At 41.5% G+C, this 16,220-nt stretch overlaps 2 protein-coding genes across 2 annotated transcripts; both read left to right on the top strand.

Annotated features, from left to right (window-relative positions):
* Positions 1–1,594: 1,594 nt before the first annotated feature.
* Positions 1,595–12,115, top strand: LOC146608551 (kelch-like protein 41b). Its single transcript, XM_085348561.1, has 6 exons — positions 1,595–2,820; positions 3,722–3,879; positions 4,254–4,361; positions 7,232–7,417; positions 10,529–10,675; positions 10,778–12,115. Exons 1-6 carry the CDS (start codon positions 1,708–1,710, stop codon positions 10,887–10,889), a joined length of 1,824 nt encoding a protein of 607 aa, XP_085204687.1. The 5' UTR covers positions 1,595–1,707; the 3' UTR covers positions 10,890–12,115.
* Positions 12,116–14,243: 2,128 nt separating this feature from the next.
* LOC146608552 (2-oxoglutarate receptor 1) lies at positions 14,244–15,909 on the top strand. The gene has a single exon (XM_085348563.1). The coding sequence runs from the start codon at positions 14,244–14,246 to the stop codon at positions 15,231–15,233; it is 990 nt and encodes a 329-aa protein (XP_085204689.1). The 3' UTR covers positions 15,234–15,909.
* Positions 15,910–16,220: the final 311 nt, after the last annotated feature.

Consider the following 16,220-nt stretch of genomic DNA (forward strand, 5'->3'; position numbering starts at 1 on the left):
ATTGTTGATGCTATCTCCATCCATCCATCTTCTTCTGCTTATCCAGGGCCAGGTCGCGGGGGCTGCAGCCTAAGTAGAGAAGCCCAGACCTCCCTCTCCCCAGCTACCTCCTCCAGGTTGTCTGGGGGAACACCAAGAGGTATATAATCTCTCCAGCATGTCCTGGTTCTGCCCCAGGGCTTCTTCCCGGTGGGACATAACACCTCACCCAGGAGGTGTCCAGGAGGCATCCTCGTCAGATGCCCAAACCACCTCAACTGGCTCCTTTTGATGTGGAGGAGTAGTGACTCTACTCTGAGCCCCTCCCAGATGGCTGAACTTCCCAGCCACTCTTCAGAGGAAGCCCATTTGTGCTGCTTGCCAGGCATAGCCCGAAAAAGGGACATGGGCAGGGGTGCGCATAAGTGGTCCGCAGGTGCGCATGCGCTGTCAAAATAAAAAACGCGCACCAGATAAGAAGTTGCAATGTCAGAAGGAGTCTGAACCGCAAAAGAAGCGCTTCTGACATTTGTTTGGAGGTGGAGGAACACCAAAGTAATTGCTTAAAGGAGCTTGCTTCTTCGACATCTTTAAGTGTTCTAAACAAATGTTTGTCCTCCTCCAGAAAATTTAATGTATGCAAACATGCGCTGCAACTTCTTATCTGGTGTGCGTCTTTTATTTTGAAAGCGCATGCGCACCTGCAGACCACTTATGTGCACCCCTGGACATGGGCCCATCTTCCTGCAGGCCCACCGCAGGAGGCACTGTAGGGGTCGGGTGCATTGTGAGCGGTGGCCAGGAGTGGAGGCCCTGGCGGTCCAATCCCCAGCTACCAAGACTTGATGCAATACTATAATGTTAAAATACATCAAACAGAAAAACCTACTCACAGTTAAACACAGGTGGTTTTCATTTGGAACGAAGTTCACCTGAAAGTTCTTGTGTGAGTATCATACTATCTCATTTCATAAGCCTAAAAAAAGCACTGATAGCACTTTTCTTTTATTATCATAGGTTTACTTATTTAGGCTACTTTTTTACTATGATAAAACAAGAACTTAAGAAGGATGGTATCATAACGTTGGGGGAATCTTTTGGTCCTAGGTTCAGATGTGCCACAATTTAAAACTGACTTTATATTATCTGCAAAATCTGATATCAATAATATAATGCGAAGCAATGGAAATTGGAGTATGTTTCAGTACAAAAGCACATCAGTGGCTATAATTATCTGAAAATGTAAATGCAAAAAAACTCAATGAGCCAGTGAACAATATGTCCAACTTTAAGAGGGTGCACTTATTTTGAATATGACAGCGATTGCTGTAAATGTCTCTTAAGACTCCAGCTTAAGGAAAGCTATTTGTAGGATGTGACCACATTGTCTCCACTGTTACCTACCCTGTGACACTCTGGGAGCTGAATCATGGTGGCATATCCCCAGCCAGTTGCTTCTTTCAGTCTATGGCAGCAGCTGCTCAACCCTGGCCTGTGGTGCACTGTGATTTGGCCCAGTTAAATTCCATAGAAGCTGAACCATTCAGGGGGCCAGAGGGAACTATATTTAGAGTGGGACAGGATTAAATTGCAGGGTCTTCACACAGGGAACCTTTTCTTTGCTCTGCCTTTTCCAGCCAGCACTGACTGCCAAGAGGACCTGTGGCCACTGTCTCTTTCCTCTCTCCACCAACTCCTTTGTTCTCCTACTGTTTACCTCCTGACACCATGGACCCCAACGCCATCAAGGAGGAGCTGCGCCTGTTTCAGAGCACCCTGCTCCAGGACGGCCTGAAAGAGCTTTTGAATGAGAACAAGTTTGTGGACTGTCACCTGAAGGTAGGCGATCGTAGCTTTCCCTGCCATCGGCTGATCATGGCTGCCTGCAGCCCTTACTTCAGGGAAATTTTCTTTACTGAAGATGGGAAGGAGGTGGAGAACACCAAAGAGGTGGTCCTTGAGGATGTTAACCCTTCCATCCTGGACATGATTATTCAGTACCTCTACTCAGCTGAAATTGATCTCACCGATGACAACGTTCAGGATATAATTGCTGTGGCAAACAGGTTCCAGATCCCTTCTGTCTTCACAGTGTGTGTCAACTACCTTCAGAAGAAGCTGTCCTTGGGTAACTGCTTGGCCATCTTTAGGATGGGCCTGGTGCTCAGCTGTCCCAGGCTGGCCATCGCAGCACGCAACTACATTGCTGACCGCTTTGAACTCCTTTATAAGGAAGAGGAATTCCTAAAACTCGCAGCCCATGAACTGTTTGCCATTATTGGTGGAGACTCGTTGAATGTTGAGAGAGAGGAACTGGTTTTCGAAGCCGTCATGGCCTGGGTCCGCCATGACAGGGAGAAACGCCTCAAGGTCCTGAAGGATGCTTTCAACTGTATCCGATTCCGCCTCCTGCCTGAGAAATACTTCAAAGAGAGAGTGGAGACTGAAGAGATTATCAAAGCTGACCCAGAGCTTCAGAAGATGATTCAGGTCATCAGGGATGCTTTCAAGGGCAAACTGCCAGAGAAACCCAAGAAGAATGAGGGAGAGGAGGGGGCCAGCAAGGAAGGAGGTGAAGAGGAGGACAGTCCATTCCCTGGATTCCTGAATGATAATCGCAGACAAGGCATGTATGCTCGTGACTTCATCCTGATGATCAATGACACGGCAGCAGTGGGATATGACGTCAGTGAGAACGAGTGCTTCCTGGCAGCCATGTCCGAGCAGGTGCCACGTAACCACGTTAGCCTGGTGACAAAGAAGAACCAGCTATACATCATTGGAGGACTCTTTGTCGACGAGGAAAACAAGGATGTTCCTCTGCAATGTTATGCATATTTGGTGAGGAGGTTTTCTTTTCATTTGACATTATCTTTTCTCTGTAGTAGGCGATCTCCTATTTGGTAAGGAAAAATGTATATTTCCTGACTGGTCATGAGTCGTTGCAGGAGGTCGCTGGCTGCTGCTGGGTGAAATCACTCAAAAAGACGGTATTGCACCAAAGCTAGCTAATTACTAAGTGGTAGAGAAACTTGAAAAAATGTCACATGAACCAGAAACTGAGGATATTCCTTATTTGAAGTAAAATGTGTTCCTCATCCTGAAACTAAGACACTTTGAAAACAGCAAACAGTCTCATTTTTTGCAAGAAGCAAGAAGCTTAAAGGCAGGGAAAAAGTCCGTTTTTTTATATTAAATGTTTATATCAACAGTACAGAAATACAGTATAAATCTGATTCAGTATCACTGGGTTATATTGTGTTACATAGTTAGCTTTAGATGTTATGGTGGTTGTGAAACTTTTAAAAGTTAAATGATAGCTGGTCTAGCACTAGTTTTCAAGTGTAGTGGATAAAAGAAGCAGTAGTATCAGTTAACCTAAACCATCTTGTGGGATTTTATTTTAATTCCTTATTCAAACTATAAATAAACTAGAAGGAAAATATAAGTGAAAGTTATTTTTTTAGCATGTGATAACAAAAAGGCTGCAACATAGTTCTATCTGAATTCTCTTTCCAATAAAAGATGAATTACATTATCCATCAGGTCTAAGCAATATACACAATTAAGAATGTGATAGAGGCCTTGAACTGCTGTATCTTACAGCATAATCAATATGCGGATATCATGGAGCATAACAAGCAGATTCATGAGGTGAAAAAGACAAAGAGCTAATGGGTGCTAAAAGTAGGCTTTCTCCACTCTTGTGAGTTATAGTTTTGTTTTTTTTCCTCCTCCACAGTTGGATCCGTTCAGCTCAGACTGGATCGCGCTGCCCCCAATGCCTTCTCCAAGATGTCTCTTTAACATCGGAGAGAGCGAGAACCTGCTGTTTGCTGTGGCTGGAAAAGACCTCCAGTCCAATGAATCATTGGATAGTGTGATGTGCTATGATACTGAGTCAGTGGTATTTCTTTGTTTTGATCCCTACTTCCCCCATTTCTCATTAAACATCTCACATTTGATCATTTTTAGGTGATAATTAACCAAGTAGATTTAATTGCATTTCTTTGTTTTAACTAAGGATTTTCTGGTATTGAATTTAATTAATTAATTATGGTAAATCTGAAGTTGTTGATCGGCTCTGGCTGTTTTTATTTTTATTATTATTATTTTTTTCATTCTTGCATTCATTTGTGGGCCATTTAAGTTATTGACATTACTCATATATATAACTTTTTTTTTTAAATCCCAAAGAAATTAGAAGCAATGAATTCAAGGGAAGAGAATAACACTTAATGAGTTCAGTTGCTTACAATTGTCACATTCTTCAGGAAGATGAGGTGGAGCGAGACCAAAAAGCTTCCCCTGAAGATCCACGGCCATGCAGTTGTCTCCCACAAAGGGCTGGTCTATAGCATTGGAGGAAAGACGGATGACAAGTGAGTAAAGGTGTCACAATACAGCTGTGTGCAGGCAAGAGTAGGACCCAAACGCAAACTCACAGAGTCAAAAGGTAAACTCAAAAAACACAGCTTTATTGCTGGCGTGGAGTGGGACACGAAAAACAATACAAACTAAACTAAACTGGGAAAACTAAAGCACAAGGAGCCACAGGGAAAAAATCACACAGCTATGAGGGAGGACGCAACACTGACAAAGAGAAACATGGGGCTTAAATACACTGAGGGATAACGAGGGGGAATGAGCCACAGGAGGAGAGCACAGCTGAGATTAATTAAGCAGGACGAGGCAAGGGAAGCAAAACTAGAAACATTAACATAGAACAGACTGTGAAAGTAAAACAGGAAACACACTGACGGAACTCTAGACATGTGAACTTAACAGACTGGGGGAGACAGAACATAGGGATCTGAAACATGGAACAGAAAGGCACAGTAGATCAACATGAACATAACAACGCCACAGGGGAAGAGTAAAACTGAACACGATGAACACAGAAACACCAGACCTCTTCACAATAAAACAGGAAACAGAATGAGACGTAGACATGACAACCCAAACTTCACAATGTAAGACACAGACATGAAACACATGAAGAGCAGGGGAGATTTACCATAGTTGGAAACACGAGGGGGAAATAATAAGAACTAGAAACACTTAAGCATGATAACAAATGAACTTAGGAACCTGAAGGGCTTACATAAACTAAAACATCAAAATGAACTAAAACTCAAAACACTGGGTCATAAGACCCAGGATCGTGACAAAAGGACCTTCTGTATGTTTGTATGTTTCTTGTTCTTATACTTTAGAGTGGAAACTTTAATCTGAATGCTCACTGCAAAGAATTCCGACCCAACACACCATTCGGTTTGAGCTTTTTATCAAGCACACAGTAATACTTTTCCGCTCGGCACACATGGCAGCCAACTTCCAGTCAGCTGCACACCCCTCCCCCTCTGGTCTCCAACATCACTGAAAAAGGGAAATCCTTGACATCAATGACATCCACCTGTCCCTCCAACCTCCCTGGCACCACCTCTCCCCTGTAGCTGGGCCAGGGATCACACCTCCACCACACTCACTGATTATCCTATAGTCTTAGGGTAAAGATTAGTATGGGTTTTGTATTCTGTCGTGATATTTAAGACAAGGGTGTTTATTGTGAGAATCAGAATCAGGAGACTTTATTTATCCCCAAGGAGCAATTAACAAACAACAGAGGAGCATAACGTTGAAGATAAGGACAATAAGAACGGGCAATAAGAGTGAAATAATAAATACACAGAATATACAATATATACGGTTTTGAAATTAAAGTGACTGAAAGGTGAATAAATAACTGTAAGTGACTAAAAATTAATAAAGTGTCGGTAGTATAAGAAGAGTGTAGTTTATGTTTATCGGTGTGGGAAATGGTCTTACCGGCTGGAGTTAAAAAGCAGAGTGGCTTTGGGGACAAAGGTGGCTCTCCTCCTCTCAGTCCTGCAGGAAATGCAGTGGAGGCGTCGCCCAGAGGGGAGCCATTGAAATGTTGGGTGAAGAATGTGAGATGGGTGTCCCCACAGAGATAGCTGAATAAATGTGAGTGTGTAATCTAATATATGCTGCAATCATGGAAAATACCAGCCCTGTGCATCTCTTGTTACAGCCAGCATATGCTATTTTTCCTCTCTCTCTATGCCTGCGATAGAAGCCAGAGTTGGGAAGGGACACACTTTTTACAACAAAATGAACCTTAGGCTTTAAAACTGTAATAAGACATGCAGTCAGCTCTTGAGTTCAGCTGTCAGTAAAACAGGCTGCTAATTATCAAATGTAAACAGGTGTGCTCGACCTGGCTTAATATAGCTGGGACTATCACCAGAAGGTCTCAACCAAGAGGAAAATAAGAGCAAGAGGTAAGGGTAAATGGCACTTTTCTACAGCATACTACAGTAGCCCATTCACTCCAGCACTTTTCTCTACACCCAACAGCTTGTCGTAACTAAAGTTACAGTTTTAAGTTACAACTTTAAACTTTAAATTCAGATCTTTAAAAAAAGATCGGTTAGTTTTGTAACCACATAAGAATACTTTTTGGTCTAGCTGCTCCGTTTGCCCATTTAACAACATTTAACTGTTTCCAAAACGGACACAGCAAATGTTTAATTATGAGGAAAATGGAATCACTGTTCAGACTTTCAGTCTTTGGATTAAGTAACAATGAATGTCAACCTAACATTGACTGCAATTAGTAAAGGTTTGTGAACCTTTACTAATTTTGTCCCTATGTCTTTAAGCGCTCCTTCTCAGGACACCTTTGTTTGTTATATAGATTACGTTTACTAACTTGCTTTTTGTGTCATTTCTCTTTTCTTTTCTTGTAGAACTGTTTTTAGTCCATTTACTCACTCCTGTTCTGCTCTTTATCCACATGAAGCTTTTCTTTCTTCAAATGTGTTCCTGTTGATTGGTGTTTAGAGGCTGTGCCCTTTCAAATAGAGAAATCATGATTTTTTTAATGAAGGCTTCATGTTGAAACACACTGTGAGTCCATTAGTCCAATTAGTAAAAATAATAATAATAATGAAGACATGAGGATACATTTTTATAATCAATCATTTAAACATTGGCTTTAAGATTAAATTTCTTTGTCGGTAAACAAACATGTATCTTTCCTTATTTAAAAGCAATTGATTTAAATTATCATCATTTTAATTTTAGAGCTTTAATTATAGATGCTTAAAGCACCCATTAATTGCATCTATTTGTGTAGGTGACATCACCAAATCAACACCAAAAATGAACAAAAAAGTTTGACAGCTTTTGATGCTGAAAGTCCCACATCTTTCCTTCATCTTCACAGCAAAGCCCTTAACAAGATGTTTGTGTATAACCACAAACAGTCAGAGTGGAGGGAGCAGGCCGCCATGAAGACACCCAGAGCCATGTTTGGAGCAGTTGTCCACAATGGCAAGATCATAGTGGTTGGTGGAGTCAACGAGGAAGGCCTCACTGCCTCGTGTGAAGCCTATGACTTTGCAACGAACAAGTATGAATATGTTTGCAACTTTCCTGTTAAATGAGAACACTCACTGGTCACTTTATTAGGTACACCTATTCAGCAGTTTGTTAATGCATATATCTTTTGAGCCAATCGCATGGCAGCAACTCAGTGCATCATGTAGGCCTGGTCAAGGAAGTCTGCTCAAGCTCAAACTGAGCATCGGAATGGGTAAGAAGGGTCATTTAAGGGAGCAAGTCATGGTCTAAGGGTTTTAGAAACGACTGAAATTTTCTACTGAAGTTTTCCCACACTATCATCTCTAGGGTTTCCCGGGAATGTTCTGAAAAAGTATCCAGTAAGCAGCAGCCCTCTTGTTCATGTTAGAGGTCAGAGATAGACAGACTGCTCAAGTCACCAGTCCCAAGGTCTTACTCCAGTGGACAGGGTTGGACTGGGACAAAAAAATCAGCCCTGGCATTTTTGGTCCAGGCGGCCAACCATCATTTTCTTCTTATTATTATTTTTTTTAAGAATATGTATATCTGTCAGGCATACACATATTATGCATTTTTTATGTTTTTGTTTGATTATAGATATTGAAACAGGTTCTCATCAGGTACAGTTGTTTTTGGGTTATTTCTTAGTTGCTACATTTTAGATATAAGCAGTGGCTCATGATGAAAGTAGCCATTTGCTCCTTTCCTAATTACACTCAACAAAAATATAAACGCAACACTTTTGTTACTGCTCCCATTCCCCATGGGATGGACGTAGAGACCTAAAATTCATTCCAGATACACAATATAACCATCCCTCCCAAACAGTGGTCACAAATCAGTCCAAATGTGTGGTAGTGGGCACATCTGCTATATTGAGATAATCCATCCCACCTCACAGGTGTGCCACATCAGGATGCTGATCTGACATTATGAGTAGTGCACAGGTGTACCTCAGACTGCCCACAACAAAAGGCCACCCTGGAATGTGCAGTTTTTTGCGCTATTGGGGGTCTGGGGACCCAGAACCGGTCAGTATCTGGTGTGACCACCATTTGCCTCATGCAGTGCAACACATCGTCGCATGGAGTCTATCAGATTGTCAATTGTGGCCTGTGAAATGTTGGTCCACTCCACTTCAATGGCTGTGCGAGGTTGTTGGATATTCGTGGGAACTGGTACACGCTGTCGTATACGCCGGTCAAGCACATCCCGAACATGCTCAATGGGTGACATGTCCGGTGAGTATGCTGGCCATGCAAGAACTGGGACATTCTCAGCTGCCGTCTGCCCTGAACAATGTGAACCATGATTCATCCGTGAAGCGCACACCTCTCCAACGTGCCAGACGCCATCGAATGTGAGCATTTGCCCACACAAGTCTGTTACGGCGACGAGCTGGAGTCAGGTCAAGACCCCGATGAGGACGACGGGCATCCAGTTGAGCGTCCCTGAGACGGTTTCTGACAGTTTGTGCAGAAATTGTTTGGTTGTGCAAACCAATTGTTCCAGCAGCTGTCTGGGTGGCTGGTCTCAGACGATCTTGGAGGTGAACCTGCTGGATGTGGAGGTCCTGGGCTGGTGTGGTTACACGAGGTCTGCGATTGTGAGGCCGGTTGGATGTGCTGCCATATTCTCTGAAACGCCTGTGGAGACGGCTTATGGTTGAGAAATGAACATTCAATGCACGGGCGACAGATCTGGTTGACATTCCTGCTGTCAGCATGCCAATTGCACGCTCCCTCATTGCTTGTGGCATCTGTGGCATTTTGCTGTGAGACAAAACTGCACATTCCAGGGTGGCCTTTTGTTGTGGGCAGTCTGAGGTACACCTGTGCACTACTCATGATGTCAGATCAGCATCCTGATGTGGCACACCTGTGAGGTGGGATGGATTATCTCAATATAGCAGATGTGCCCACTACCACACATTTGGACTGATTTGTGACCACTGTTTGGGAGGGATGGTTATATTGTGTATCTGGAATGAATTTTAGGTCTCTACGTCCATCCCATGGGGAATGGGAGCAGTAACAAAGGTGTTGCATTTATATTTTTGTTGAGTGTATGTCCCTCCATCTATCTTCTTATCATGTGAGTTTCATCTTCCTCCATCTCTTACTCACTTCTACACAGCTGGTTCAGCAGCAGCCTCCTGTAACTGTGAGGTCTGGTTACTAGTTGCTGTTCACGGTGCAGCAGCGCCAACAACAAATATGTTGTTAATTTGACCCATTTTGCTGCATCTATTTTTAAGTTTCTTTTTATTATTTTCTCTTAGCTTTTCAGCTCCACCTTTTACTCACTTCTTCTACACTAAACTTCTTCCACAAGCTGCACCAGTGAATAGAGAAGGGAGGAGAGGGGAGGGGAGGGGCTGATCGCATTTAAGAGATTTAATTGGGCAATACAGTGTCAGTAATAAAAATGAACCAATGGGCCCCCATCAGTGCTTGCACGGCAGCGGCCTTTCAATCCATTGGCCCAAAATGCCAGATGACCAGTCCAGCTTTGCCAGTAGAGCACCTTTGGGATGTGGTAGAACAGGATGTTTTATTACATGTCACATTTAAAATCATCCCACATCCCCCAAGATGGTTAGAACAATCACAGCGCTCACTGGTTCTTCATGCTCATTGAGTCAAACCTTTCTCTAATAATTTTAGCTAGCTGGCTTCTCAGTGCGATTTATCTGCCCTAGCTAGTGCAGCATCTGGATAGGATTAAAAGGAGCCTCAATACTAATAAAACATAGATTTATCTTAGTGTGGTTTATTTATTTGCAGCAGGAACCTCTATCAGGTTGATTTAGATTTGCTTTAGCGATGTAGTTGCTATAACTAACTGGAGCCTATTGGCTCAGATTAACAGTATTTAAGCTAGCTAGTTTAAACTCTGACATTAAAATTTCTGCAATTAAGTGCAAAATATAAATACATTTAAGTTACAGGACTGGTTAATTTACTTGTTTATAACCAACAGAATTTTTTCATTTAAAAAAAAATGTTGCACTCATTTGGCTTTGATAAACTACAGTTCAGTTATCTGCCAAAAGAAAAGAGAAATACTGAAACTGGAAAAAATGACTGCGGTACAAACTACAACAACAGGGATAGCTTAGACTTATTTCCTACCTTCTCCTAATGTTGTGTCTCCTCAGGTGGGAGCCCTTCACAGAGTTTCCTCAGGAGAGAAGCTCTGTCAACCTAGTAAGCAATGGTGGCTCGCTTTACGCTGTGGGTGGCTTTGCTATGATTCAGATGGAGAACAAGGAGGTGACTCCCACAGAGGTCACTGATGTCTGGCAGTAAGTCTTATTAAGTTGAGGGACCCAGATTTACAGGCTTTTATTTTTTATATTGCTACTTTGCTCGTTTGGGAAAAATGACCCAATTCTCGCTCTTGTTAGGTATGAGGAAGACAAGAAGCAGTGGAGCGGCATGCTGAGGGAGATGCGCTATGCTGCTGGATCCTCCTGTGTTTCTATGCGCCTCAATGCTGCAAAGATGCCTAAACTGTAGACAGAAGCAGTTTCTTTTTCTTACACATCCCCACCATCAACACCTTCTGTCACCCTCTCCTCCTTAGGCGAGCTACCCCCTGGCCTCCTAATCCTCTCTACTCAGATTTCTGTGCGTCGAGTTGATCTTTGACATTCATTTTTTTCTGAACTAAGATGATTTTTATCTCTACAATAAAACACTTGCTTCTGGACTGCACCATCCCGACAGTGAATAGGAATCACAATTTAGAGTGATTTCTATTCACTTTTCTAGCTTCCCTTTTGTAAAATAAACATTTGTAAACTTCAGCTTCTTTTACTGCTTTTAAGTGCGTGCGTGAGGGACATTACAGAGAACATCAGCATGTCCAGGGCAGCCAAGGGAAAAAAGACATATATTTGTAGATGCAGATGTGTTATGCTTTGAGGTAATGTCAGGTGTAGACTTGACACTCAGCGTAATAACCTTTAAACACAGGACAAATATTAAGCATGACTGCGGTCAACACTGCATGCTCTAGCGATAGCAGCAGTCAAACATAATGTGAGAATTGTAGGCGTATTTTTGCAGCTTACCCCGACAATGAGTGAAATATATTCACACTGAAAAATAACAGCGTGCATGTTTTTATGTTTACATTATAAAGACTGACACAAAAGGAAGAGGAAATTGCACAAGGTTTAAATCAATATTTCAGTGTGGTCTGTAGCTGATGACTACATGAGGTGGGAAGATGTGTTAAGGCGGCTGCAATCATTAATGCTTGAAGTGAATCATTAACAAAGACAAGCAACCTATTTATAAGTACCGAACTACAACGCTATGAAAAAGTACCCCCCTCCCACTACCTGATTTCTCTCCTTTTTTAAATTTTTGCTTGTTTTTCAGACTTACATGTTTGAGATCACACACACAACCTGAGTAAATGCAAAATCCAGTTTTTAAATAGACATTTTATTTATTAAAAAGAAAACAGGTAGCCAGACCTACCTAATCATATGTGAAAAAGTAATTGCTGGTTTGGTACTACCTTTAGCAACGAAAACTGCACCCAAGTATTTGTAATGACTGCCAATGAGTCTTTCACGTTGCTGTAGAGGAATTTTGGCCCATTCCTTTATCCACAATTGTTTTAATTCAACCACATTGGAGGGTTTTCATGCATTATCAGCCTATTTAAGATCATGCCAAAGTACCTTAAATGGATCTGACCCTGAATTTGACTAGGCCACTCTGAACGCTTAAATTTAGTTCCTTTTTTGAGCCATTCAGAGGTTGTCTTACTACTGCATAACACAAGTGTGATTGAGCTTCTGGGTATGAATTGAAGGCCAGACATTCTCCTTCAGGATTTTCTAGTGAAGTAGAGTCCATGAATTTTATAAGTGGAAAAAAATGGATGGATGGACAGATGGAACGTGTCCAGGTCCTGTCGTGAGGCAGAGAAGAAGCTGCATAGGTCAAATGCACTTGGTTTTAAATCTTGTCTATTTCTAGCAGCACTTGTGAGCTCTTTGAGATGACTAGGAACAAAATGCTTTAATTGCCTCAGGATAGAAGTGCAGAAAACTCAGCCGTTGTGCTTTTGGAAATTGTCCTTATTCACACTTTGCTGCTCCTTTCTCCTGTTTTTATCCTCAGGTAAGTAGTGGTAGCAACATCAGGAAGAAGGAACACAAGAAGCCAAGTAGTCAAAAAAATAAAAACACATGTTAGAAAAGTAAAATAGTCTCAGAACCACTGTAAAATATAATATTCATTTTTTGCTGGACATTACATTTGCTGGACAGAACTAATTATATTACTAGTTACTGATATCTGACTTCTAGAAAATGCTGCATTTTACTGTGAGCAGCAGTTTGTTGATTACAGATGTGCACAACTGAAGCACAGTTCACAACATATAAGTTTTAGTGTGACACTTTTGATTGAAACTTACGGTCGAATTTGTAGAAAGTTAAAGTAAAATGGTAACACACTATTATAATTAAGTGTTCATTCCCTGCTTCTAAACCTTCTTGTTCCTTTAATCAGAAACCGTGTGCTAAATTTAGCTCGGTAGTGCCATGCTGAGGTATTCACATGCTCGTTTCAAGAAATAATAAAGACCTCATTAGAAAGTCTTGAGTTCATTCTTGTAAATGAACACTGGACTGTTTCCTGTGTTGCTAGATCCCCGACATTCCATTCCCTCACCTCACCACCTGAAACCTAAGCTACATAGACAAATTGACCCTTGAGCTTTGTCAGCTTAAGCGTGATACCAGGAAGTATGCACTTCACATAGCTGAAGCTGAAGCACACAACACAGGACTTCAAGTAAAAGTATTCTGGACTTTCCCACTTGTGGTGTGTAACAGTAAAAGGAAAGAATAAAAGAGGGTGTGACTGTGGGATGGAAGTGAAAATAGAGACGAGATGCTAAAGGACTGAAGTGCATACTGGTGAGGATACTGGCAGTAGAAGTGAGTAAAAAACCTTTTATATAATCGAATGTTACCTTTATGCTGAGATGTAACACTGAAATAATAATTTACAGTTTGTAGTTTTTTGCAAAATGTAATCATTTTAATGAGTGCAAGTTCCTGCCTCATGAAAACCAAGTGTTTATGATGTGTAAGTGACACCTCACACATCCCCTGACATCCATAATGAGAACAGATCGTACTGACAGTATTACAGGATGCCATAGGCACTGTCATATACTGAGAGGCTTTCAGAAATCAGACTGTTGAAAAAGAATGATTTTGCTTGCTTCTTTCCCACCGAGTTTCCCTGATTGTTTGTTTCTTTGCTTGTCCTGCTCTCGCCTTCCTTCCATGAGCAGTAATTGCTGCCTGCTGTGATCTGACAGCTGGGGGGAAATGAAATGATTTGCGTGTTGCCTATTGTATTGCTCAGAAAACATATATGTCATGAATACAGTACACAAGAATAGAGGTGTTGTTAAAGAAAAGGCATTTGTTCAATGCGTGCCAATTATATTTAATATATTAATATTTCTGTTTGTTTTTATGTTAAGGCCTGCACTACTCATGTTGTGTTCATTCCCATGTTTCTCACGGTGTGATTTCCAAATTTTAGTGATCAGAAATAGCAGCTATACCAAAAACATCACTAACATTAAATGTGAATATTTGAAGTCTGTTTGAAAACTCTAACCAGCCCTTCTTGTAATATTAATAATTTTGAATAATTAAAAATTAATTAATTTATAGGATTGCTAATTTTGCTACATTGTGTCTCCCCAATTACTTTTAAATTGCTTCAGTTACATTTTCATAAATGCAGGGGACATTCTATTTTGCGGGGTTTTTTTTAGTTTTCAGTGTGGTTATTAAACTCATTTCTCATTCTCAATAGGACTGAACTATGGCCATCAACCATTCCAACAATTCCAACTGTACCGATTTGGATGAACTGATGAAACACTACTACCTGCCTGTGGCTTATAGTCTCATCTTCATTGTGGGCTTGGTTGGAAATGTAACATCTATCAGCATTTACTTGACAAAGCTGCGTCCCTGGAAGAGCAGCAGCATCATCTTGGTCAACCTGGCGGTGACCGATCTTCTCTACGTCCTCAGCCTGCCGTTCCTGGTCTACTACTACAGCAGATGGGATAAGTGGTCTCTCTGCGGATTCATGTGCCGTGTCGTGCGCGTTGGGTTTCATTTGAACCTTTATGGGAGCATCCTCTTTCTAACATGTCTGGCAGTTTTTCGTTATGTAGTGGTGATTAAACCACTGAGTGCAGCACAGGTACAGCAGAAGCGCTGGGGTATAATTGCCTGCTCAGCTGTTTGGATCATCTCTGCCGCTGAAATAACCCCCATGTTGAGCATGATATCAGTGAATGATAACAAGAAGTGCATAGACTTTGCAAGTACTGAACCCGTCGCTACTGTGCGGTTGTACGGCTGGCTACTTACTGCGTTTGGATTTCTACTTCCCCTTGTGGTGGTGTTTATGTGTTACACTGGGATAGTAAAACAGCTGGCAAACGGACCACGCACAACAAGTTTCTGTCGGATGCGAGCACGGCGTGTGACTGTACTGATCCTGGTGGTGTTTGTTGTATGTTTTATGCCATATCACGTCCTGCGTGTGTTGCGGATAGAATCAAGATATCATAACGCGACTTGTCCGGCAGAGAACATCGTGCATGCAGCGTATATCATCTCCCGGCCTCTGGCTGGATTTAACACATTTTTCAACCTGGTGCTCTACACTCTTTCAGGTGATACATTTAGGAGGGCCTTTCTCAACGCTTTCCACTGGGAACGCTGCCTGACCAAAACAAGGTCACTGGTCCACCTGGCCGTCATTAGCAAGGCAAGCAGGGACAAGTCTGCTACATGACTGACAACACCTAACTTTCTTTCTTCAGTAGCTCTGTGACTCATACTGTAGACATGCTGTAATAATATGCACTCATTGTGTCGTCTTTACCGTAGGTTCGTCTTGGGAAACTTTGCAGCAACCCAGAAGTGAAAATAATAAGGACTCAATGTATTAATGACTCAATAGTTAAGACCTTTGTCTACAGTTTTTCTTTCTCTGACTGGAAGTCCCCTGAGCATATTTACCTGACTTACAATGGATTCCTTTGTTTGAAGCCCCAAAAATATTTACTGTGTAGCTATGGACCTTGGAAGAGAGTTTGTATTTCTAAACTCTTTTGTTTGTGATTCAGATTTCCTAACAGAATGCCTGAGCCTCTGACATGCTAATTTTATTCAGATTCTTTCAGCTAGTAAGACAACCCCCTATGAGCAATCAGGTTGAAAAATAAAGCCACAAGATACAATGAGGGCAGCTTCTAGGACAGAACATTGAGATACTAGGAGACTTGCTCACATTGTTTTCCATTTGTGTCTATTTTTAGATTTCATAAGGCAAGCACTGCCTGCTTTGCTCTCCCCAACGAGATGCCACAGTGGTGCCTGAATATAGAGAACTGCTAGATCTCACCTTAAAGTTTCAGAGTATATCAAAAATTGATGGGCAACGTGATAGATAGATATGTGAAACTTTTACAGGCATTATTGCTGTTACAGCTATTTTATACATTTTAAAACATCTACTATAACAACACGCTAAAATTCAAAAAGGAGTTGTAGCTAGCTGAGTCATTTTAGCCTATCATTGTCTGGTTAAATAATCTTAAAATATTATGCTGTCAAACGTATCATATTGCATTAAGCATATTTTATTTTATTGAGTTACACCTCTACTGGAATGCTGAATCTGATTTTTTCCCTATAAGCACCAAAGGCTTTGGCTCATTTGACTAAATTTGATAAAGGAACAAACCTATTTAAAGTTGGATGGATTACCATTTTGTTA

This window comes from Diplotaxodon limnothrissa, linkage group LG23 (assembly GCF_057381915.1).
Source record: "Diplotaxodon limnothrissa isolate DT_005_m linkage group LG23, D_limnothrissa_male_GT1.1, whole genome shotgun sequence".
Lineage (NCBI taxonomy): Eukaryota > Metazoa > Chordata > Actinopteri > Cichliformes > Cichlidae > Diplotaxodon > Diplotaxodon limnothrissa.

Bases quoted from the DNA above. Each gene is read 5' to 3' on its own strand.
- LOC146608551 (XM_085348561.1), top strand. From the start codon at position 1,708: ATGGACCCCAACGCCATCAAGGAGGAGCTGCGCCTGTTTCAGAGCACC. The intron at 2,821-3,721 runs GTGAGGAGGTTT...CCTCCTCCACAG, and splicing joins TGCAATGTTATGCATATTTG to TTGGATCCGTTCAGCTCAGA. The intron at 4,362-7,231 runs GTGAGTAAAGGT...TCATCTTCACAG, and splicing joins GGAGGAAAGACGGATGACAA to CAAAGCCCTTAACAAGATGT.
- LOC146608552 (XM_085348563.1), top strand. From the start codon at position 14,244: ATGGCCATCAACCATTCCAACAATTCCAACTGTACCGATTTGGATGAA.